This window comes from Varroa jacobsoni, unplaced genomic scaffold (assembly GCF_002532875.2).
Source record: "Varroa jacobsoni isolate VJ856 unplaced genomic scaffold, vjacob_1.0 contig01657, whole genome shotgun sequence".
NCBI lineage: Eukaryota > Metazoa > Arthropoda > Arachnida > Mesostigmata > Varroidae > Varroa > Varroa jacobsoni.
The window spans coordinates 1,143-25,574 of NW_019214671.1; the positions used below are offsets into that span (position 1 = coordinate 1,143).

General features: G+C 40.8%; 3 protein-coding genes across 7 annotated transcripts; 2 read left to right on the plus strand and 1 right to left on the minus strand.

Moving 5' to 3' along the window:
* The first annotated feature begins 2,267 nt into the window (after positions 1-2,267).
* Positions 2,268-8,406, plus strand: LOC111272139 (eukaryotic translation initiation factor 5). Its single transcript, XM_022853396.2, has 6 exons — positions 2,268-2,304; positions 2,981-3,115; positions 3,360-3,629; positions 3,801-3,922; positions 5,483-5,600; positions 5,888-8,406. Exons 1-6 carry the CDS (start codon positions 2,283-2,285, stop codon positions 6,046-6,048), a joined length of 828 nt encoding a protein of 275 aa, XP_022709131.1. The 5' UTR covers positions 2,268-2,282; the 3' UTR covers positions 6,049-8,406.
* Positions 8,407-10,849: 2,443 nt separating this feature from the next.
* Positions 10,850-17,000, minus strand: nito (RNA-binding protein spenito). Its single transcript, XM_022853390.2, has one exon. It carries the CDS (start codon positions 16,444-16,446, stop codon positions 14,521-14,523), a length of 1,926 nt encoding a protein of 641 aa, XP_022709125.1. The 5' UTR covers positions 16,447-17,000; the 3' UTR covers positions 10,850-14,520.
* A 323-nt stretch (positions 17,001-17,323) lies between these two features.
* Positions 17,324-24,143, plus strand: LOC111272138 (galectin-5). Of its 5 annotated transcripts, none has more exons than XM_022853394.2 (6): positions 17,324-17,424; positions 18,689-18,876; positions 19,370-19,531; positions 20,973-21,181; positions 21,350-21,588; positions 22,005-24,143. In XM_022853394.2, the coding sequence occupies exons 2-6, from the start codon at positions 18,769-18,771 to the stop codon at positions 22,289-22,291; spliced, it is 1,005 nt and encodes a 334-aa protein (XP_022709129.1). In that variant the 5' UTR covers positions 17,324-17,424; positions 18,689-18,768; the 3' UTR covers positions 22,292-24,143. The 5 variants fall into 5 exon arrangements, with proteins under 5 accessions (XP_022709129.1, XP_022709128.1, XP_022709130.1 ...); XM_022853393.2 differs by having other exon boundaries at positions 17,419-17,560; XM_022853395.2 differs by lacking the exon at positions 17,324-17,424 and adding an exon at positions 17,567-18,009 and having other exon boundaries at positions 21,350-21,578; positions 22,005-22,170.
* Positions 24,144-24,432: the final 289 nt, after the last annotated feature.

Genomic DNA, 24,432 nt, shown 5'->3' on the forward strand with positions numbered 1-24,432 from the left:
TTTCTCTCCTCCGTGTCTCATATCGTTTTATAGGATGCTAGTGATAGTAATTGGTTTTCACTGGGAAAAGAGGAAAATTAGAAGAAATAGAATTATTTTCGAGTTGTGACTAATCAAATATCATTATCAGCCATCTAGTGCATGGCTGAGCGTTGTTTGTTGTTCAGAAATGGACATTGTTAAGCATCGTCAGTCAACGACTACCATCTGTAATATATGGTAGAAGTAAACCGATCGATGACAAACACTAACTGCAGCAATGGTGTGGCATGGCCAGCGAACGTCGGGTACTGTCCGTTTTAGCCCCGTATGACGCCGCTGCAAACTTGGTTAGCTACAGACGTTGAGGTGAGCCGCAGTATTGCCGCAGCCATTCAATGTTACAGCAACAAAACGGGATAGTCACTACTGCTACGAAACGCGGCAGTTGCAGGAACCAGCGGCTGTTGCCCTATTGCTTTGATGATAACTCTTAGTGGCAAGCATTGGTCGTGGCAATCGATAGACGTGGCTAAAGAACTGTTATTGGGAATACTTTCGCGGCAGCAGCAGCAGTAGCAGCAGCATCAGTAGTAAGCGAATAAGCTAGCAAACAAGAGGTGCAGCGGTTAGGAGTTGCCAGCGGGCATAAGTAAGGCTTTCTGCACACAGGTGTAACGTTGACGAACTGCCACGTATGCGAGGCAAACCGCCAGTGGAAAAAATCGTCGGTCGGGTAAGAATAGTCAAGCTCATAACTTAGTCAGTTCTAATCACCACTACGATGTTCCGTTTATCATAGCGCGAGGTAAAGCATATAGTGCGTAAGGCGAATAAGATCACACCGACGAATTTTTTTCGACCTGTGGGCTGTTGACAGTAACAATTACGGCACGTAATATGGGTCAAGACACCATTTTTTGTGATTCAATGAAACGTATCGGCACTATTAGTATTGCGCGTTGCGGCTCGTAGAAGTCCTAATAAAATCCATTTATATGAAGAATGTTTTTGGATAGTTAACTAGCAAGTGTTTTGCTACAGCTGTGTACATGTGATTACTGAACGAAGTAGTCCGTCAGTTAACAATACGGGAAACTGCGTTAGCAAAAATGATGCGAGTGTTATGGTGCAAATAGGACCAAACGGCTATGAAAACGGTTCCGAAAAAAGTCCCGAAGCTCAGTATTATGATTCACATGCAGTTTGCAACGTTGATTGAATAAGACTGTGCTCTTACGTGTCATGAAATTGAGCCACTTTGGTCTACGTTTATATAAAAGCGCAGCAAAATCCATTGTATTCGAACACGCATTTCTTACTGGTCACTAAAGCAGAAGCATTTTTGTATCGAAACTACGATGTGTCATAGACCGTTTCAACAATCTACGCATGTGGCATTTCAACAAAGTTGTGCTTACAAAAGATTATATAGTCATAGTGACTTCGTAGAAGCTTGCAGATATTTTAGAGGTCGCTGGCAGACGTTCACATACCCTTGAAGCCGTTGGGCTAAAAGTAATATTGGCAGTGCGAAGGCGGTAGAGCACTCTTGTTCTATTTTCCTTAATTGGTTTCCTAACCGTGAATACAACGATATCGGAGCGACTATTTGTGTAAAAAAAAATGTAGTTACGAAAACGTTCGAAGCTGTTCGCATGTAAAGTCAAAAATATGGAAGAGATTTTGTTTGAGAGACAGTAGATTGTTTCTTTAACGGTACTTCTAAATAATGGATTGGGTTCATAAATTGCCAGTTGTGAAATGTAAGGGAAATTATCGCTAAAACTCATTGCATAAAATAAATATGCAAAAAATACGAATTCTAACTCGCCGTCCTTGTGCCAATTGATTTCAAGGAAGTACTTGCTCCGGGTTCGTCCTAAATTATTCGGCATTTTCTTTCTCATTGTTTTGTTTTCCATGATAGAATTATCTACATAGTGATGCGTGTTACTCTTAGTAACAAAGCAGCGGCAGTAGCAGTACGTGGTCTTGTTTTTCGTGAACGAAGCGGTTTTCTTGGAAGAAAACCTTAACTAGTAGCAAATGAGCCGTCCATGCTTATCTCTTATACTTAATCCGCTAGATCAGGAAGCACTGGCAGGACGAAGCAATTGAATGTGGGAGTTTAAAGCTTACATGATCAGTTTTGACACCAGAAGCTAGTGCTATAGACAAAAACCTTTACCCAACAAAGCCGATAATTTCCGCTGAATAACCTACGTTGTCCTAATAGATTCCGACCCATGCGTACTATTTACAGAACTAGAGAAGCACAAAGTTTTCAAGGGTTCCAGACTATGAGCTCTCATTGCAAAAGGTGTAAGTTTTCAAGGGTTCCAGACTATGAGCTCTCATTGCAAAAGGTGTTTAGAACATTAGATAGTAAATAGTATGTCCTGAAAAATATTATCGGTCAGCATTACAAAATTCATTCGACAGTCCGGTAAGCGTTTATTTATAGCACTGAATTAGCAAAGCAGCGATGAGTCTATATGGCTATGTGATGGAATCCATTGCATGGAACTTAGTTTCACTGTTTTGGACTCGACGGCTAAGTGGAGCGTGGACCAAGCTGAAGAAACTATTATAACCATGATGTTTCGAATAAAGTGATTGCATACTGCTGTAAGACAAGACGAATAAAGATACATACTGTAGGTGAAGACACAGTAAGAACTACTGTCTCTGATGTCCGTCGGATTGATCACAGAAAGATAGGTCCTTTAGTGCTCGTTCAGTGAAGTTGGTCGTGTATTGATAATGCGCTGAAAGAATACTTACGCGTCTTTTATGCAATGTGGAAACTTAAAAAAGGATGTGTTTGTTTAAATTCGCGTCTACCGCATTTCTGTTTAGCGTTCTTACAGTGCTGGAGGAATATAACAAAAAAATGAAAATCATTTTTATGCTCTTGTAGGAAACTGGTGATTTTCAGTCGAATACAGTAAGGATCAATATGTGCTTACATGTTATCGCTGGAATTTGCTGTTGACAGGTGATAATAAAAATGAGGCAGAAGATAACGATCTCATCGAAGGAGGCGGTGATGACGACGACGATGACTGGGCGGAAGACACGACGGTTGAGGCCATGCAGCGGAGAATGCAGGAGCTCTCCGCTGGAGCCAAAAGTACGTGCTCAACAACAGCAAATAGACAAACTTGAGTTTGTTTCTATATGACACCTATCTATTGCTCTATTTTTACTACTCTCGTATATTTACTCTCCTCAACCGGCCTCTCCTGAACTTCCAACCCTACTGTTCTCGTAAGAGAACTAATACCATATTTCCTACAGAAGAAACAAAAAGTTTCTTGTACTATCCCATTTATGGAAGTTTTTATTGACTTTTTGTGTGTAACTTTTCAATGTAGCGCTGATGCTGGACGGAGACACGAACAAGCCCGAGGAAGAGCGTATCAACATCTTTTACAAGTTCGTACAGGATCGCTTGCCGATAACATCTGCTAAGTACAAAGAACTTCTGGCCGAGGCAAGCCGATTGGAGATCAAGGAGAAGGCGACTATGGTGCTCTGTGAGCTTGTCCTCGATGCCGAGGCGATCAAACTGCTAAAGGCGAACTCCCAATTGTTCCGGCTGTTTACGAATGACAACAAAAAGGCCCAAAAATACTTGCTTGGCGGTACGTGTTCATGAGACCAAAACTCATGTGTAAAACCAAAACAATGATGCGTATGAAATAGTCACTCGTTTCCCTTTAAATTACTGTTGTTGTAATTAAGTTAGCTCAATCATGGACACAAGGTAAAAAATAACTACATCTCGAGTTTATCGCTGTCCAATCGTCTATTAGGCGTCGAGCAAACGATCAAGCTGCATAAGGATGCGCTGCTTGCGAAGAGCGCAGTTGTACTGAAAGTACTCTATGACGAGGATATCGTCGATGAGGATCAGCTTCTCGAATGGGCCAAGAAGGTAAGAAAGTATTTACGCATAACCTGTTTCGTTTCAACGCTAACTAACCGCACCTGTTTTAGGAGGCACTGTATTGGGGCACTTAATTTCAATAACGGTGAAATATTTAAATCATTTCATATCAGTTCGCTCGCCAACGAGAAGACTCACAATACTCAAAATTTTTAAGAAGCCACAGGAACACCGACTACAGCTTAAATGACCGCAATGTGACTATTAATAGCTTTACTTTCCTGCCTTGGTTAGCAGTAGTGCAGAAATACAACCCAGTCCTTCAATATCGAAATTAGTGTATGGAATCACTTCAAACCATTTGAAACACTTCGCGTAATGTCACTTTCCCTCGCATCTGAAACACCTTAATGTACTGTCAGGCTCGTAAAAACACGATTTCCTGCAGAGTACGGCGGAAGGCATGCATGGCAGGGTGAATGACGACATGTTTGTCAAACTGGTTTGTACCTTTGTTCGTGTACTCATCGCATCCGAAGCAAAGAAGTCTAGTAAATCTTCCGTTTCCAAGATTTCGTCTTATGGTTTTCGTCGCTAGGAACTTCGGAAGTCGATTAGCAGATAAACGAGTCGATTTCAGGTCACTGTAATTCAATTGCTCTTTCAAGCTAGAAGGTTTTGACGCGAATTATATGAAGGTCTCCATTGCAAGTTCTTCTATATAATGCGTATCCTACACGTTGCGATTGGAACTACCATAAGGTCAAACAAACTGAGGCCGGTTGCGAGGGCAAAACGATGAAGTGATTTGGTCGTCCATGCGGGCAACGCTGCCTTTACGCATTTTTCGGTAATCTGTGCGGTCTGCCGTTCGCGGAGTACAAGCCTAAGTACGGATATCGATTAACATAGCAAGAAGCGAGATGGCAAGGTATAAGGTGTCAGTAGCTGCAGCCTTATCTCCTTTCGTCTTCGTCTGGTTTACGATAAGTCCCAGACCTGTGACTGCCCCGTGAAGCGTGACTAGGGCTTGCTGCATTTATAACCTGTTCGACTCGTAAATAAGCGCCGAGAAAGTCTTCTGCATACAAGACTTCGACCGACTTCCTCAGCCCTCTTTTATCAGGAAGGCTCTTCAGTAAGACGGAGAATGAATAAGAGTGCGATTAGATTGCCCCACAGAGTCAGAATAGAATGGAAGGCGGAAGTCAGCCGTCGTCATTAATGATTAATCTCTTTTGGAGAATCGAAGTTAGGAACACATTCATAGGGACACCCATCCTGGGCCAGAGAGAAATAACATTGTCACGGGCGTTTTAGTCAAACTTTCTGTGGGGACACACGTATGGTGCTGTCGGTGTGAGAACTTAACTACTATTTTCGCTCAATTTTCACATTTCTGGCATTTTATGATGAAGGATAGCGAGTGAATTTTTTCGCTAGAAGAGTGTCCCAGTTCGTTTCAAATACGCTATAGCGGCTTTGTCGCCTATCGTAAAGTATTGGTAGCTACAGTTACGGTTTCATATGCACTACGAAGCAGACGACGCATTTAACTCTCTTAAGAGCAAAATCTCTTAGATATTTTTACCGATGTTGTTATTCTAGGTGAGCAAACGGTACGTCGGTAAGGAATTTGCGGCGCAGATCCATGAAAAAGCAGAGCCATTCATTACATGGCTCAAGAACGCCGAGGAAGAAAGCGAGGATGATGAATCAGATGAGGGTAAGGCGGAATATTAAAGTCACCATACCGTTTTACTTCGTCATTTTAAAAGCATATGACCCTAGCTATCTAGTAATACAGCTATGGACCGTAAGTTGGACTAGAATTGTCATGGCTTCATTTTAATTTTGTTAGAATACGGGCTGAATATTTGGTTCATAGAATTTCTTCACATTTGTGAGCATTTGAGTGGCCATTAGTGACGTAGGTGCTTGATGACTGTTTAAACCTAATTTGCGTAGCTGTCTCTGCAAGTATTCTAAGTAGGCTCCATGTTATATTTACAGATGCGGTGGAAATCGAGTACGATGACCGGCACACAGCAGAAGGTCTGAAAGAAGTGAAGGAAGTCGTATCGAAGCCAAACATTGGTGGCTCGAAGAGCAATGGCAATGGGCCGGGCGCTGAGGAGGACGATGAGGACGACCTTGATATCGATGACATCTAAATACGAGTTATTACAGGGAGCTGGAGAATTAAAGAGCGTAAAATGAGGATATGAAAGGAGGCATAAACAACTCTAAATCTATAGAGAACAAACGCTCCCGCCCTTATTTTTTTGGTGTGATATGCTCTCGAGAAGGCAGTAACGATGCACCCACATCACCGTGACTCCTAACAATACGCAGAATGGATTCGAAATCCGTGCTCATTCCGAACTCGATCGACGCGACTGGGGCGTTGCGTCTGTAGAAAAAAACTATCGCCGATAGATTTTCTTTCTGTCGGAAACTGAATAGAATTGGAGTAATGTTCGGTGTTTTCGCTGACTGTGGGTTCACTCGTTGACGATACGTCATCCTGTTTAGGCAACTGTGTATGACGTTATGGTTGTTAGCCTGGAGGTCCGTCCCAAAGGAGAGAGAAAAGTAATACAAAAACGAGGGTTCCCAAAAGCCTAACAGAAATATCAACAAATAAGACATACTCTAACGAGTAAAGAAAATGAGAAATAACGAAGGATAATATGAAACGATTCGAGTAACCAAACACCAGACGTGTCCTTCTATTCTCGAGCAGTCTCCTTTCAAGCTCCAGTCGAGCTTAGGTTCAGTCGTAGCTTTTTGTAATCTTTTTGCATTTCTCTGGTCTCTTCTAGAAGAATTTATGGTGTAGAGGTTCTTTGAAAATAAGGAGTTCTAACTGGAATCGGTACTATTCAACTGTTTTTGTCATTAATGCGCCAGGGTATTGAAGTCCATTCACGTCGCATTTTGTTATCTGTTAAGTCTTCATTAGACAACTGCCCATTTGCATCGATCTTCGTGAGGTTGATGTGCCTATAAAGTACGCGTTTTATATCTATGATTAGATAAAATGATTTCGCTAGCTTTTGTACTATATGGAAACATTTCAAGGATAAGAGAAATTTGAGAAACACGTGGTTCTGTAGGGTGGTGTTATGTTATTTTAAGGCTGTGTCACTATATGAAAGAAGTCCTAGGTGAATTGCGCCTTGTTAGTCCTGGTACATTACGTGTCTCGAGCTAAATGATGTACTAGTATTAGACTATAACTGCAGGAAGCTTGTGGTACATAGAGAAAAAAAAAAAGTTATTTCATTGAAGTTTTTACACAGGGAGAAATGCGTACTCGCTAAGATCTGTCTGCAGAGGAAATGCAACGATGCTTAACGAATGCGCGTTATTTTCTAGCTAATGGTACCATTCATTATTGTGGTTGATGTTCACGAATTTGAACAAGCCAGTATTGTCGTCATCGAACTTAGAGCTCCAGAGAAAAAGTTCGATGATGACAAACTGATAAGGTTTACTGAAAAATTTCGTTACGTAGTCAAGTAGTGACCTTGGCCACTGCAATCGTGTCTCTGCAAATTTTTTGGTGTGAATTCAAATCGAAAAGCTATATTATCTTCTAAATGACAACACAGACACTGTTACTTAAAAACGATTTGCAAAAATTCTGCGTCAGCTAGGTGTTTTTTGGTGTCATGCGTTTAATAACATCGCGATTATTTGCATGAAATATTACAGTTCAAAAAATTACCCGAGTGATCGCTTTCCGTGGGAGTTTTGACGTAGCTCACCGAGATGTATCGTGGAATACTTCAAACACTAATTTAGAGAACTAAAAAGAATGCAAGAAGCACAGATATCAAACGACGAAGAGCCTGTTGTAACGACGCTTCCAAAAAACAATAGACCTAAGCTGTGTGCAAGTGACGTGCTTGTGACCCGTTAGACACCGTTTAGTCGTGATGATAGTAGTAAAATAAGGGGAGACGTCTGCAAAGGGTGTTTTGGGGGGGAGGGGCAAGGGGGAGGGGTTACAGAACTGAAGGTGAATGGATGGTTGATTAAGATGACTAGAGCGAGCCGACTACGTAACGTAATGGATCCCTCATACGTGTGAATAGCTCATGTGCCCACATTATACAGTATAGTGTGGTAGAAAAACAACGTCCGGAGGGAAGTCATCGAAACCGTTTATCCCTCATGTACTAACGAAAAGTGCAGGGGAGAAGGTTAGCATGAAAACATAAAATTGACTTGACAGAAAGGTACAATGAAATGAAACGGCAAAATACGATGACATGACATAACTTTGACATATATAGGAAGAATTGACAAAACATGAGCTTTCGATAAAATTAAACGAAGAACGCAGAAAAGAGTAAACATCAAGTAAATGTCTCTCTTTCTCTCTCTGTCTCTCTTTCTCTCTCTCTCTCTCTCTCTCTATATATATATATATATATATATATAATATATATAGTATATATATATACTTAATTAAAATATTAAATATACTGAAAATGAAATAAACAGCTTCCAGCAAATCATAATTACGTGTCGTTTATTGCGTAAAACCGTGCATGGCCATCTGTAACCAATTAGCGGTGGATTGCTCATCCATGGAAGATTTCACTAGATCCTTACTGCTTGTACGAGTTTTCCTACCTAAGTCCTGCATTATTCGCATTAACAGTGAACAGTGGATAGTTTTAAAACTTCCAAGCGTCTTTGATTCACCGTTGAACAAAACCAAGCAATACTCATAAAATTTCATATAAAGAGCTAAAGGGTTTGTTTTTTTTTGTTACTTGGTGCTCTCATTTTAAACCTCATAAACTACGTTGCATTTGGGTTGCCGGTATCTCAATAATTACAATATTCTGTACAATATTCAATATTATGAACATGCACCAAAGCATACTTTGTGCAAGTTAGATATAGCACGTTTGCGGAACAGCAACCAGTTCATTACGTCAAAGACTTCAGTGTCCGAACCGATTCGTACGTCATTTCTAGAAGATACTAAGCTATTGTTGGTAACTCCCTTTTCCTGTTTTATCGAATCAAGGGTTTCCAATTTGCATCGAGATCAAAGGGTACAACCTTGATGATGCAGACTAGTTCTATGTAATCAAATATTATGATCAGATGATATGCAATCAGATTATTCACTCCTACTTTAGACAAAACTACGTTATTATTATGTAAGCAATACCCCCTCGCACCTTTACAAAATTGTTCTTGCGTAAAAATTCAGTTTCCAGATAGGGCTTTCTCTCTATGCTTTTCTATGTAATATATTTACTTTTTATAGTGATAGATGAAATGGCTCAGTGCCTCAACGTGCAACATGGAACATGGTATTTGAATCCGGAGGGTGGCCAATCAAATAACGTCACCAATTTCATAGGATTGTTTATATTAACTCACATATTTTAACGCAACTAACTGATTTCGTTATATGTGCAGAGATAAAAGCTCATTTATCCTGCTTTTTCCTAGTAAGCAAAAAGCTGTAGATTACTGCTGACGCACAAAGGCATCTAATATCGAAAATCGAAATAATAAATATCAGAAGAAATTAGGGCCAAGAACTTCACATCGATCGCAGTACCGATCTCTCTACTGATGGGTATCTTTCCAATTGAAAGCAACATGGCCTCGTAGGCGACTCCCGCGAACTTTTTTAAACTGTTAACGTTAAAAGCAGCAGAACAAAACAACAACAATTTGTACTTCTGTTAGATTTCCATAATTCATATCGTTATATCGATTCATTCTGGCTTTGTTAAGTATGGACACGAGTGAATGAAAACCTGATTTCGGTTTGATTTGCTTCAAAGACAACACTTTGAACTCAAAAAATCAGTTTTTAAATATTAGATAGATAATCGGTTATAAAAAAACCGGCAGCTTTACTTAACAAAGTGGTACATAATACCGCAGCACTTCGGATCGAATTTATAGCAACCGTTTTTCAAGTATGCTTGCATCGGATAGGTAAGTGTACTAATGAAGTATAAATATGCTATATTATAGAAATACGTACAAATATTATATATATAAATATTCTGTGTACTATAATTTAATTTGCAAAACCCTCAACAAAACAGATTTGCCGATGCCATTTTCATAAGAATGCAGATCAGATCGGTAAAAACAAATACCATACTTCGATCTAAACACAGGCTTTAGGTGAAATTAGTCTAGTTAGGAAAGATGGGATGTAATACCACCAAAGGTTTATTTAAAAAAATGCTTTAATAACAATTTACAAAAACCGGATTTAAAAAAGGATTATTCTCATAATAGGATGTATCAAAAGAGGTTTTTGCGCCAGGGCGACATATAAAACATTTATCTTAATCGTGTTTTGTGGTGAAAACTTGTGTTTGAAGTCGGCGTTCATGCTATAATCACTAATACTATTCTTCTAATGGTTATTTCATCGTTCTTCATTTAGCGTATGCGTTGCGTCTAACGTTACTATAGCAACCAATCCTGACCTTGCCATAATGTTGCATCCAGTCTACTTCTAACATGCCACGCTTATTAAAAGTAAAATGCGTACCGTGTCATATAAGAAATATTTAATACGACTGTAACCATGTGTTGTGCAGATATCCATTATATGGATAGGTTATGTCTACGCCGACTTGGAATTACTAGAACGACTTGCAAACACTGAACACTGAAAAACCACTTACCACATCTGGTTGGCCACATGGAAACCAGCTCACCAAGAAATGCCTAGAAGTCCGTTGTTACCGTAACTCGAGTTGCAAAAAAGGAAAACAGTGGAGATGATGTCCGGAAGGTGCTTAATAAAATTATAAATAAAGCACGTGATGAGACCTACCCGCTGAAACCAAGTACCATACCTACTTAAACTAATTCACCCGCTTTTCGTGGTCAAATCAATTTATTCGATGAATACCTCAGTAATTAAAACTACCAAAAAAGCATCTATACGGACACAGAGGACAAGAGCTATTTAAATCAATTTTATACAATGATGCAGGGCTTTATTTGCATTCACTTGCTCATTTTGCAGCCATACATATATATATATATATATATATATATATATATATATATATGTATGTATATATATTTTTTATATTTATATATGTTCATAGTCCCTGCTTCGTTTTTGTTTGATAAAGTTTCACTGTAAATTGTTCGCTCTTGCTGCTTCTGCACCGAATGTTTCTCCTCCTTCACCTTTAACACGGATAGTTTACTCCGTCCACCTACACTGGTATCGTATTATGTGAATCACTTGTAAAATTATAGCACACTTCCTTGTCTCTTGCTTCTTGATTAAACAGGGCCACTAAGAGAAGATTTACGGACTTTTTTTTGTCTGATGTTTTCTGCTACTGATAAAACTGCTGCACTGCTCACAAGACACACAAAGGACACACTTGCTCTGAGAGCGCGCGCTGCACATATCACCTAATTTTCCTTTCGTCGACTTTTCCCCACTATCATTTTGCATTATTTGTCAGCGGAAGCACTAGAGCACTGAAACTGGGGTGCGGGCCTTGTTGAGGCCTTCGCTCACCTCCACACAAATAAAGCCAGAGGTTTAGCATATAATAAAAGACTGTGCTCCGTCCAACGTGACACACACACTCACACACATTTCAGGGCACAGAGTGCACACAAATAACACACGTCTATGCTTACCACCCACTGTTTGCTTGCAGACTATACCATTAAGAGAAGAACCATATGCACACACGAATCACGGCAAAAAACACCACGATTCCTTCCGGTAAAAATTTCCGAGACAAAGTAGTGCACTGAACTCTAACCACATCAAACTGAAATCGAACGAGAGCTTGTTAGCAATTGGAGAAAATGGACAATTTCGTTTCTGTGTATAGTAAATGTATTGCACAAGGACCTTTCAGGACAACTGAAACAGGAGATCGAGAGACTTATTAGCTATGCCAATTTCATAAAACATTCAATTCACTCTTTGATAGTGTAATAATAATATGCTAACGAGTATGGTAGATTTAGAAGTGGACAACTCTGTCTCTGTCGAGAAGGAGAGACCGAAATTCTCGTCCTTGCTCAATCTCCAAAGGCCTCCGAAGGCGCGCTCCTCTGAGAAACGGACGAACTCCCAGTGCTCGCTCCTGCAAGCCTCTCCCGATTCGTTGATAGGGTCAGTTTTGCACACAGGTACACTACAAGGACACCGTAGCCCATATCAAAGAGCAACACAATTTGAGACAATTTGCCTGCCACAGTCACGCCACGTTCTCCGCCAGCCAACCACCCTCGTCGATGTTTCATCTCCATGATATCGATAAACCTAAAGCTTCCCATCTGACGCAGCTCGATCTGATATTGATTTGAGTTGATGATGATAATGATGTCGATGACATTTATGACCTTGATGAAGAATAAATAATACGCGCCTCCGGTAATATAACAAACATCGCTAATTGGATCCACTAAATATCACCACACTAAGCACACTCGCCCTTCGTAAAATCGCTACACTGACAGCACCTGACAATCCTCCAAGAGGAATAGATTTATTGACGTCTGTGAATGGGAGGAACCTCGAAGGGAATGGGTAGATTATACGGGCAAGTTTAGGAAGCAGAAGCAGAAAAAACAACAGAAGAAGCACTGACGGAGAATTGATCCAGCCATTACACGAATCACCGCCGCCGTGGTTGCGTTTCACACAAAATATTAAGCATTCCAATTCGCTGAAAACACAGGAATCGTCAGCATCAATTATTTTTTCATTACACAATCGCAACATCGAATGTGTTTTTTTTATATTGTAGTGGGAGGGGCTTTTCTCTCTTTCTTTTTTTTGTAAGCCGAGGCCAATTTTCCAAGTTGGGCAATTGGGAGCGTGGTAGAACAATTTCGAACGCACACACACACACACACACATATATTATATATATAATATATATTATATATATATATATATATGTGTTTAAGTGTAGTACACGCAAAAGCTACACTGAAGGCTGATTCACCGACTGATTGGTTCTAATTTGCAAGGAAACGGCACTGCCACGTCACACAAAGACACTCGGAGAAAACACACGGAATATATATCATCCTAGGTACAACGCGTTGGGAACGGCGATGGGTACTTAAAGGGAGGTCACTTGTTCGCGCTGTTATTGGCATCTGCCAACCACACTACCGCCAATCAAGCACAGAAGAAGAATTTAAGCACTGGCCCCTCCCACTATATCCAACACCCCAACCCTTGTTTTTTTTTTTCTGTATCAACCTGCATTTCTTGTAGATTCACCACAAAACACACTTCTTAGAATTTAGAACTGAACAGACACAAACATCATAACACCACCATTAGCGGCAGACGACACGAGCTTGCCACGCGTCACGTGAACTTTCACCACCACGAAATTTACTTTTTTTTCCATTTCATGTCACCACTGCTTTGATCCACCACAGCCTAAGCACACACAGGTTGTCGCAGTAGTGTAGAGTTGATTTTCATGCCACTGGTACTTGATGCACAATCACAACACAACACACATTTTTATGCACAATTTCACCAACATTACTTTAATATTATATTCTTGTTCTTATCATATACTAAACATGTACGATATATATGGCATATACTTGAAGGTACAATATATACCCAGATATGGGGAACCTAATCATCTGAACCTTACTGTCCAAAGTATAAATTTGCATCCACGTTGCTGCACTGAGGGAGGGGAAAATTACATGAATACAATGCGTCATTACAGTCACTAATTTTGTTACTGCTTGTTCGTTTACGTTTGCCGTCGCTGTTTTTGTTATTTTGTTGTCTTGTCGTATTTCTTTATTGTTTCTGATTTACAGTAAGACGTAGTAGTGATCAGCTGAACGTGGTTGCCAATTGTATTGTAGGGTTGCAGCTAAAGGGCAAACAAAATGATGTACGCCGCACACATTGTTAACATCTTCAACGTCCCAAGCAAAATCAAAATACGGGAAGAGGCTCGTTTAGAAGTTCCATATTTCGGTAACTCTTCCATACCTTTAACTTCTCGCTGTCAAAAACTACTATTGTTGTTATTGTATATATGTACTTGTATACGCTACATGCTCAACTGGACATTGTTCTTCGCAAGACCTTTCTTTACGCACTGTAATTTATGCTTTTTCCTTGAAAAGTCGCTTTATCCTTATTGTCGTCTTCCCAAAAATGTCCCATATGCCTCAAAAAGCTATGCACTATTTGGCATAGCTTATTATTAGATCCCTCCACGACAATAATACGCACCTACATCCCAATGTAATTTTCTATGCTATACGTATTGTATATATATATGTATATTTATAGATCGTATTAATTATGTTATGGCTGTCGAGTTGCTGCTATTGTTGTAGTTTACCGCTCCGGCCAGTCCTTAACCTTTCGGCGCTGGCAATTAGCTGATAGCAAACAACTGCTTTCAACATTAGCTCAGCACAAACAACACCTATTCAATCGAAAAAACAATTAGTTCGATACATTTCAGTTCTATTCTAGCTGTTATCGATGATCACTGAGCTATGAAAAAGCAATTGCTTGATATTAGCTAATTAGAGCCGTAAGTGCGCTTAAAGTAGTAGTCGTGGCCTTTCAGATGCTTAGCCATGCATCACCGATTCATTCATTGCCCCTTGACAACGACGACAACCAGGTAATCGTCCTTGCCCTGGTTAGTGGCGTCGCTTAGGTTGGGTGCAACCTTCTTGAGAAGATCAAACGCGAACTCACATGGCGGAAACGCATAAAGTACAGCTGGGGCGGCAAGTTCTTTCTCGGTCTTCGTATCTTTGCTTTTGACGGCCAATGGGACGACGCCGGCCGCTTCTTTCTGCTTCAAATAACTGACGAGATTCTTCAGTGGCCTGGCCTGTACATCGCCGGCATCAGCCGGCACCGCGCCGCTGCCAGTCAGCGTAAGCAAAATGCAACTGCCATCGGGGCCGGCGCTTGATACACGCTTCTGGACGTCATCTAGCTTCGACTGATCAAGCCGCAAGCGCTGAGTGATGCGCAGACACTGCGTCTTAATCAACTGTTCCACCAAGGCAGAGTCCCCGGAGCAAAGTAACATCTTGGTGCTGAACGACGAACTTTTCAGGATAAGGCAGCCGTTCCACGCGGCCGCACAACATTTGGCCAGCTCGGAGATCGACGCCACAGAATCGGCGATTGAGATACGGCTGTGCTCCTTATCAAGAAGGTCCTTCGGGGAGAAGGAACGTGCGCGTTTGACGTCTGGTGAAGCTGAGCCCGCTCGACCAGTTCGGTACTTCCCGTACTTCGAATCACCATTGTCAGGTGTGTGTGGCCTCTTCCGTCCTCCGTTTGAATACTCGCCATCTTCCCGACCGCCATAGTAGCCTTCGTCAGGTGGTCGACGAGCCTGTCGATAGCCTTCTTCACCCGGGCTGGTCCCGTTAGGATAGCCTCCGCCACCTCCACCACTGCCGCCGCCTCCTCCGCTCCCGTACGAGTAGCTACCAGGATCAGCGAAGTCTACCCGGAGGCGCTTATCTGGTCCACCAAGGGCGAACCCACGCATCTCCTGACAGGCGGCTTGCGCGGCATCAATTGAATCATACTGAATGTACGCGTGACTCTCACCCTTGACAAAATCGATCTTACGAATGGCACCAAAGCGATCGAACTCACGCTCAAGGTGTGTGGGGGAGGTCCAAGCTCCTAGACCGCCGACCCAGATGCGTGTCGTTGGGGTGGCTTTGCCGTAACCAATTTTGCACTGGAACTTGCCAATGTATTGGCCAGACAACTCAACCTTTGCGCGGTGAGCCATATCGAGATTAAGGAATTTGATAAACGCGTACGCGTTACCTTGACCGGGGGGCGGTCGTTTCACGTCGATGTCTTCGACAATACCGTAACGTTCGAAGAGACGCCGTAGTTCCGCTTCGCTAATTGTTACCTCGAGATTTCCGACAAACAACGTTCGTGTCGATTTGTCATCATCTTCAGGTGGAATATGGTGAAGATAATTAGGAAACTTCTCTTTTTTTTCTCCTCGACGAAACGGCGGCGGTCCAGGCGGTCCTCCGTGATGATGGTCCCCTCTGTGATGATACATTGGCATACGATCCATGCTAGGAGGCCGCCGCCGTCCCATGGGCGACATCCCCCGGTAATCCATTGGGGGGCTGGGCGTTCGTCGACGTCTTGGCGCCGGCTCCTCGACGATAGGCTCAATGTGGATAGGCTTGTCAAACAGAATCATTCGGGACTTGGCGTGCCGGGCCTCCTTTGCTTCCTCGTAGCTTCGAAAATACAGATACGCTACACGCTCGCCCGCCTCCTGGCTAAGCTTAACAGTCAGGTCACCGAATCGACCAAACTCATCCTCGAGCGCTTGCCGCATCAGGCTGTCGTTCACTTTGTAGTTAAGATTGCTGGCCAACAGGATTCGATAGCTGCCGTAGCCGCTTTTGCTTCGTGGCGGTTGGTGGCTTTGGTGGCCGGGGTAACCAGGATGGTCAGCGTAAGGGTCACCGCGATGCCGCGATCGATGATGGTCCGGGGGCGGCGATCGCGGCATCTTGCGGTAGGCGCTGCCGGGACGCTGCGTGGTGGACCAAGGGCGACGAACCTCCAGTGCACCAAATTTTACTTCACGGTTGTACACAGCACTGATAGCCGGGCCAGTGGCTCACGGCTCACAACCAGCAGCACTACACCAACAACACGAACCACCAGCACTCACTTGACGAACACCAACAACTATCACAAGGTTCTGTCGTCCGCCGCTGTTATCCTTCGGCGTTGGGTCTTTGGCTCGAGTTCCTTTAGGTGCGTCGTGGTTTACAAAGCAGACTGATCCTCAGAGTACTGATTACTTGATCACGCGAGCAAGTCGAGCAGCGGCAACTTGAACACGCTGCGGGGCTCCCTCCCGAGCTGAATGACTTTGCTCACTGTTGGTAATGCGACTCCACACCAAGCCAAGATGGCGCCGCGGAGTGATAAACGCTGAAGCAGTCCATCACAGATCATTTACCTTTTTATTTTGGCAAATGTAGTCTCGTAACTCGACCCTTTGCTTAACAACACGGGACGCATTCACTTGAAAATGTGGTACTATTGATGATCAGCTTTGACAGTGACGCTCCAGCGATGAAACGGTATGCGATCTAGTTTTCCTGTGACTAATACCTAAACAAGAATGCCTGGTAATGCGGTGGATATAGGTTGCTATAAGGTAACGTAACGAACAAAAATCCAATTATATAAAATTGTTCTATGGATTTAAATAGCACAGCTGGTTTCCGGCCAAACCTATCATTTCATAAGATTAGATAATATCTCAGTTTTGAGATACTCGGTGTTATAGGCATTATGAGACTGAGGGTTGCCATCCGTGCGAAAATTAGTACCACACACCGCTAGCACAGCAACGAATTTAGCTGTGCTGTGCCAGCGCTTGAGTATCAAGTCTAATTTAGATGTTTGTTGTTATTGTAGAACCGTGTCTTGTTAACGAGGAGTTTCAGTGCTGGACAGAAAGGAGTCAAAGACTGTAAACATTTCGTATTATTTTCTGGGGAAAGATTATTATAAAACAAGAAAAAAACAGGGTGTTCAGGATATCAAGTTGGTCGGCTCGCAGCACTGCTAACAATATGCGGCAAATAGGAACGCACCATCTAGATGCCGTAGGTCTAGAATTTAGGAAGAGATGTGCCTCATTCCCTTAACCAATTGTATCGTAGTATTAATAACAACAATGAAGTGATTGCCAAAACAGAACTGAAACGCAGTAAAGGGGTCATATGAAAATGACTGTTTTGCAAAAAACATTCAGCAGCCGTTTTGGTTTCTGTTAAAAAATATTACCTTGAATCATAAACGAACCGCTGTAGTCGTAGTAATCGTATTAGAAATAGCAGACTGACCGACTGATCAGCTGATTAGTGTATCGATGAGCCACCGCCCCTGTTATCACCTTTTAATTTCGAATGTCACAGCGTAACAACCCAGCAGAATTCCAAGCAAGGAATCTTGGGGACATTGTTCGAAAGTTCAAAGTTACGATGCCAATCTTTTCCTGTGTCTGCACGATGCACCTAACTTAGTGATCATCCACAGGTTAATCATTTTTCTGGTAGGTACAAATTAAAATTTCGCAAATATTCAAGATAAACCAACGCTGGATTTGATGAAAGTGATTGATAGAGACCTCTAGTAACGAATTTTGAGCACGACTTATTGATCGGCATTTGAATATAAAAAATGTCAATGAGGAAAAGGAAATGTTAGAAAAGAAAGATAATTACAGTCAGTGGTGACCGTTTCATTTATGTATAAAAAGCTTTAACATATCTTCATATTGAGGAAATCTTTTAGACCACTAGCTCTAACCATAGTGCTAGGCGCTGATCTGCGTCGCATTACTCTAAATAGAATTATATACATTCAACTACATTCAGTAGTGTCTACATGTGTTGCGCTATTGCCCATCTGCCGTTTATATCTTGGCCTCTGTGATAATGCAGCGGTAACGTACTTGCGTAGTGAACTTTATGGTTTATATCTGAAACCGAGCGTAGACACACCTCGTTTTGGGCTTTGAATCGGTGGTACGAAGGTATTCCTAACGATAGTACCGGATCTAGAACTGAAACTGACGCAGTGTCTGTCGTAAGATACGAAGCAGTTAATATACTCGTATCTCTCTGATAGAAATGATTATGCAGTATATTCACTTCCCAATATAGCAAGCACAGTCGAGCGAAAAAAGTTAAGTTACATTTTATTCACGATGGACTCCTTTTTTATTTTAGATTCATCGGTTGTCGCTAGCGGAAAGTTACAATAATAGGGCTTTTTTATTGAGATTAAGCGGTGGTTTACGACAGCCAAGATGCCTGACACCGGAAACGGAGGAGTGATAACGATGTATCGACACTTCGGCGTGGCCAAGCACAACTTACCGGTACCGTACAAAGGTTCAGTCGGATGTAAAGTACAGGTTTGTGTCTAAGTTAAAATCAAGATTCTATTTCTACGGACGACTTTTAGAACCCTAAATGGAAAAAATTTCTCGTCATTTAATGTCATTATGCAGATAAAGATCAATGTATATGTATAATCATTCTATTTGATTTTATTAATGTTAAGTTTAACAGTACGTAGCTTAAATACGAATACGGGCATAGTAGTCGTAATTGTGGCATCATTATGATATTACGCAGCCTATCATAATAATAACGGTAATATTGTTGTGTATTGCCGATTGCTTTATTCAAGCTCTAATGGATAAGAAAAATAATAGTACAATGCAAGGAATTTCGGGCTTTAATGCTGGTGACTTTTTACACGAGCGGAATTAGGATTGCCCATAGGGCTATTGTAGTTGATCTTACCTGGAAATTACACGCATATTTGATCTTTCCACACATAATTGCATACGTTAGAGTTATTTGTCATTGTAGAAGATCAATATGTTTGATGACCGGTTTTAGGTGGGACGTGTCTTTGAGCTGCGCGGAATAGTTACGGGTTCAAAATGTTTTCACTTCAACCTTAAGCATAATGAGGAAACAGTAGCTCTTCATGTTAATCCACGCCTCGAAGACAATCAGCTCATACTCAATTCGTATGAAAAGTCCGACTGGCAGAAAGAGGTAGGTCTATCGCTATCTAAGCACTAACGCCCACCTACTTACCCACATTTAGTGTGCAAGATAAAGAGTATAAATCTAAACTGTGCAATATTATGGTAAAATGTTCCAAATCGGTCAAAAATTTAATTTTGCCGAAGCTCAATGAACCGTTTTGTGTAAAAAGATTCTCGAGAGTAAACGGGCTTGTCGTCTTTTCTTGATCCTCTACAAACTGTTGCGCAAAACATTATGTTATATACTTAAGCAGGCAGCGAATCGTCTCCGGTTAGAATCATCAGAGTTCAAGGAAAACTCTTATGCGAGCAGTTCAACCATCTTGTTCAAGTCCATTGCCTCCGTTATACATCTATATCGTTTTAGCTATCTCGTTTTTAATAGACAACAGCATACGAGATATGTCTCTCAAAATCATAATAGGGCTTCCTTGTATTATGCTTAAAGCCTCTGAAAGAATGTACAGACTGTAATTCAATTTGGACCCTTTTTTTTCGACAGTACAGTAATTAGTAATAATTACTTGATGTTATCGCAAGAATGAGTATTACCACGCCTTCGGGAGGATTTTCGTAAAAACAGCGGATGTTATTTCTAACAGGACCGAGTTGCTGCACGCTATCACCGTGATGTTAAAGAATATTTTAATGAGAACCCTGCAAAGAGATAGGTTGCCCGGAAATATCTTATATAATACCCTGCCTGCTTCTCAAACCTAACGCCAGTTGAGTTTTTTTTTATGTAAGGATACTGTTATGTAAGGATGACATATACGTTAGAAAATGACAACTGTAAAAGATCTAGAGGCCACAATTAAGTTTGTAATTTAGCAGTCTACGGTTATTAACAGTGTATTCACCAGAACGGTGATCATCTTGAGCGTTTCCTGTAGCCGGAAAAGTTACACGTTTCAAGTAGATTTATTTTCAATTTAAAGATTTACTATAAATAAAATCTGAGATGTTAATCATATAAGCTGTGCATACATTTTTTGAGACTCAATTCTATTTTTCAGTCTTTTTTTCACTGAACTTGAGTCCTAATGAGGTCTTGCAAATTGTATACTCATCTTTCATATTTGAAGGTGTAAGATGAGTTGATCAATTTTACCTTGCTTATATCATTACCTTGCTATCGATTACAACGTGGTGGTCATTTTCAACCATGAATATGGTCGTCTGTAATTATGCGTTCCGCTTGTTCGATAATGTCAGCAAAGCTATAGGGTTGCGTTATACAGTCTGTTCTACGGAGTCCTTGAGAATTATTATGCTGCTGTTGGACATATCAAACATGCGTAGGTGTACAATTTTGTTTGTTAGACTGAATTCAAGTTTAATTCTCTAACCGTTAGAGGATAGACATGAATACCGTAGTTTATTATCGTATTTGCAGATTTCAGGTGTTGAGATCTGCCCCTAGTTACTAAATGTTTAAATATCTATAGGTACGTGTAGACGACCTAAGCATCGTACCAAACAAACCGTTTGTGATTACGATTCTTGTCGATACCGAGGATTATAAGATAGCGGTCAACGGGGAACATCAATACTGTTTTAAACATCGGATCGACTTCCATAAAGTAAATCGTATTGAGGTGGCAGGAGGCAGTGGACTCATTATCTCGGAACTTGAAGAGCGTGACGACCCTCGGCCGTAAGTTTTATCTGCTACAATGGCATCCCTTTAATCATTCAACCCACCTTTAAAAAATCGCAAGAGCACAAAAGTTGTATTTTGCTATCTTTTATTGGTTCTCTGATAGCAATATCAATATAACTCCTTCGTAGAGCTGTGTGCTATTTTGCTCTGTGTATTCGACAGTTATTTGGAGCAAGCATCAAAGTGTCCTCTTGATCAACGAGATGGTGGAGACGTCGTTGACGGGGCGGTCGCCCTTGTAGCTGAAGTTCAGAAAGGCGTTGAAGTGCTTCATAATCCGCCGGTGCCCTTTGTGAAGGAGCTAGAGAATCTTAAACCAGGCCTAAAAATAAGCATTTCTGCAAAACCTACAAGAACAGCTCATCGTTTTCATATCAATCTCTGTGACAAGGCATGCGATGGTTTGTAAATCCTAAAACACACTGTTAACTTTCTATACCACTATGTTGTTGGCAAATTCATAAATATGTTGAAAAGTCTTAGTATTTTTAGTCACGGCTCTTCTAGCTTTTTATTTAAAAGTATTTTGTGATTAAATAGAAAAGATCTCTTAACTTGAGCAAAACAAGGTCTAAGCAGATATAATGTTTTCGTATACAAAAGTTAGGCTTTTTCAACATCTATCGGAAGAAATATAATGCAACGGGACGTAGGTATATTCTATGCAAGTCGGAGGCGCGGAAGAAAGGTATACAAGCCGTGATTCAATTATATGTACTAATTAATCAGTCAAGTTTGTCATTGCTCAAGCTGTTTGCTATACATTTCCTGGTTTATTACGTTAACATTGCATTTGGTTCGTTTGTGTTGCATTTAGGCAATATTCTATTTCATCTGAATCCACGTTTCGACCAACAGTACGTGGCTTTGAATTCAAAACAAAACGGCTCCTGGACTACTGAGGAAGGGATCCAGGACTTTCAGTTCTCCCAGGGCGTACATTTTGATCTGACGATGCTCATCTCCGAGCAGGAAGTCACCGTATCCTTCAATCGCAAACACTTCACAGATTTCAAGCATCGCCTCAAACATATACAGGCTTTTAGGTTTATTGTTATTGAAGGCGATGTAGTCATCTCTTCTATTCGCCTCCACAAGGCCTAGACCAAACTAATCATTCAGAAACAAGCTAATGACAAACACTGATAAGGAAAACGACAAGCTTACGGTCACATATAATTTTACACAGTGCGTGATATCCTACTTTCTCTAAGAACGTGTTGTTTTATTTATCGCAAATCAAGAATCATGCTTGCTATATTAATTTACTGATTAATTAATTAATAACTAAGTTAATGCCCCGGCACATTTTACAATATATTTATAATAAAGAATATACAATCCATACAGACAAAAGTTGTGCGTTACTATGTACACTTAATGCTTTTCGCACATTTTTAATTTCCGTTGCTTTGGCCGGAGCTTATGGATAATATACAGGTCGAATTATTGTTTTTTTTTAATGGTAATCAAAGCCCCCAGCGCTGAGAATCCACCTCTACCTGAAATACGCGCATACAGAAGTTAACTGCTCTGAGCGTTTTGTCCCGCATCGACCGCAATGTCGATGTGCTTTGAAAAAAAACTATATAATTAATGTAGCGTTTCATATTCGTGGAGCCGTAATTTCCTGTGGAGGAAAGTATTTTATGGCAACTTGGTGCCTCTGGTTAGACTATTTGCCCCTATCTACCAAGTCAAAATAACAATTAAAGGAAAAAGCCAATAACAACAAGAATCACTAAACATCAAACTGCATATCGATTGGCCATTTTGGTGTGTATCAGATGTTTACTGTGTGACGTCTATCATATATATGATCGATATTTTGCAGTGTCGTGGTATTTAGCAGGTATTGATCGCAAAGCTATATGTGGGGCTAAATGGCACTTGCACGCATCGGCGTCTACGTGTTGGGGCTGTTGAACCTCTTTGCAGTGGGGGAGCTATTTGTTCCTTAACGTGACAGCGGTAGAAGCAATGTACATTTTGTATTCATATTCTATATTCATTCACATATAGAGTACATAAATGTGGCGTACTTATGCAAGAAAAATATATGGCTGTATGCGTATATAAACATATAGACATGCATATTACTCTATAGACATACTATACGTGTATGGTAATACATTTTTATTCGATGTTTTCTTGCTTGCAACAACTAGAACCTACCTAGAAACAAGCTAGAACTTAACAGGTGGCAATCTTACTGTAAACATTTACCAATTATTCGTTAAACATATGCGCTTTACAACGGCGGCCCTTTGCCTGGAAGATCGCAGTTGGTAATTTATTTTTAGATTAAAATAAAATTGCGGCTTGTCATGTTAAGCAAAAGAATACTATTGATTGCGCTAATATTCGTATATTTTCCTCATTGGCGGCCATACTCAAAATCGACCGACCTCCACATATATACACTCATCTGTTTGAAATTGACCTAAAGTCTCGTAATCTGAAATCATCTAACATCACGCGTTAGTAGGACAAATGTGTACCTGGTAATGGCTTTCGAATGCCTCTGAAACATTACTTACACAGTCTCAAAAACTTCAAGGACTTACACAGTCCCGAAAAAACGTTTCGAAGAAGCGTAAATAGGCGCATAATATGAACGCCTGTGTTGAGTAAATAGGATTAGAAGTTAGGTGTCGATTAAAAAGATGTGTAGTACTTGTGTCGCACCGAGTTTCTTCGCGACATCCAATCTTTCAACTGAGTAATTGTTCTTAACACTAACCAATGCAGTCCTTTTGAAATATTTTAAAGTAAACCCTGTTGCAATAAAATTCAATGACGCAGGAAAAACTATCACGTAATACAACTAGTCCGCCAATATATAACCAACTACGCTAATATGAGTTCCTATGTCTATAAGTAGGCAGTGTTTAGGCTAAGGTTAATTCAAACTTAGGGTCGAAAATAAATTGATACTTTAAATGTACAAACTGTACGAGGTTATGTAGCCCTACTGGATTAGCGTATATCTAAATACTAACAAAGTTCAAAATCCTTATTCTTGACTGGTCAAAGATGTACGTAAAATTAGTAGCAACTGTTTCACTTGGGTAGAGTGCTCACATGAAGTATCTGGGATGGTTTATATTTCAGTGAAGAACTTTGCTAACTAGTAAGATCGTGATTGCACGTCGTCTTTGTCTGCGTTATAACGTTTTGTTGCGAGGAACAAATTATTTGTTCCCGATATAATTGATTTCAACATTTTATTGACAGCTCATAAA

What these genes read in the sequence shown, in the direction of transcription:
- LOC111272139 (XM_022853396.2), top strand. Translation starts at nt 2,283, where the DNA reads ATGAGCTCTCATTGCAAAAGGT. An exon ending in GCTCTCCGCTGGAGCCAAAA is followed by an intron (nt 3,116 to 3,359) that starts GTACGTGCTCAA and finishes TTTTCAATGTAG; the next exon opens with CGCTGATGCTGGACGGAGAC. An exon ending in TTCTCGAATGGGCCAAGAAG is followed by an intron (nt 3,923 to 5,482) that starts GTAAGAAAGTAT and finishes TTGTTATTCTAG; the next exon opens with GTGAGCAAACGGTACGTCGG.
- nito (XM_022853390.2), bottom strand. Translation starts at nt 16,446, where the DNA reads ATGCCGCGATCGCCGCCCCCGGACCATCATCGATCGCGGCATCGCGGT.
- LOC111272138 (XM_022853394.2), top strand. Translation starts at nt 18,769, where the DNA reads ATGCCTGACACCGGAAACGGAGGAGTGATAACGATGTATCGACACTTC. An exon ending in GAGCGTGACGACCCTCGGCC is followed by an intron (nt 21,182 to 21,349) that starts GTAAGTTTTATC and finishes TGTATTCGACAG; the next exon opens with TTATTTGGAGCAAGCATCAA. An exon ending in CTGTGACAAGGCATGCGATG is followed by an intron (nt 21,589 to 22,004) that starts GTTTGTAAATCC and finishes TGTTGCATTTAG; the next exon opens with GCAATATTCTATTTCATCTG.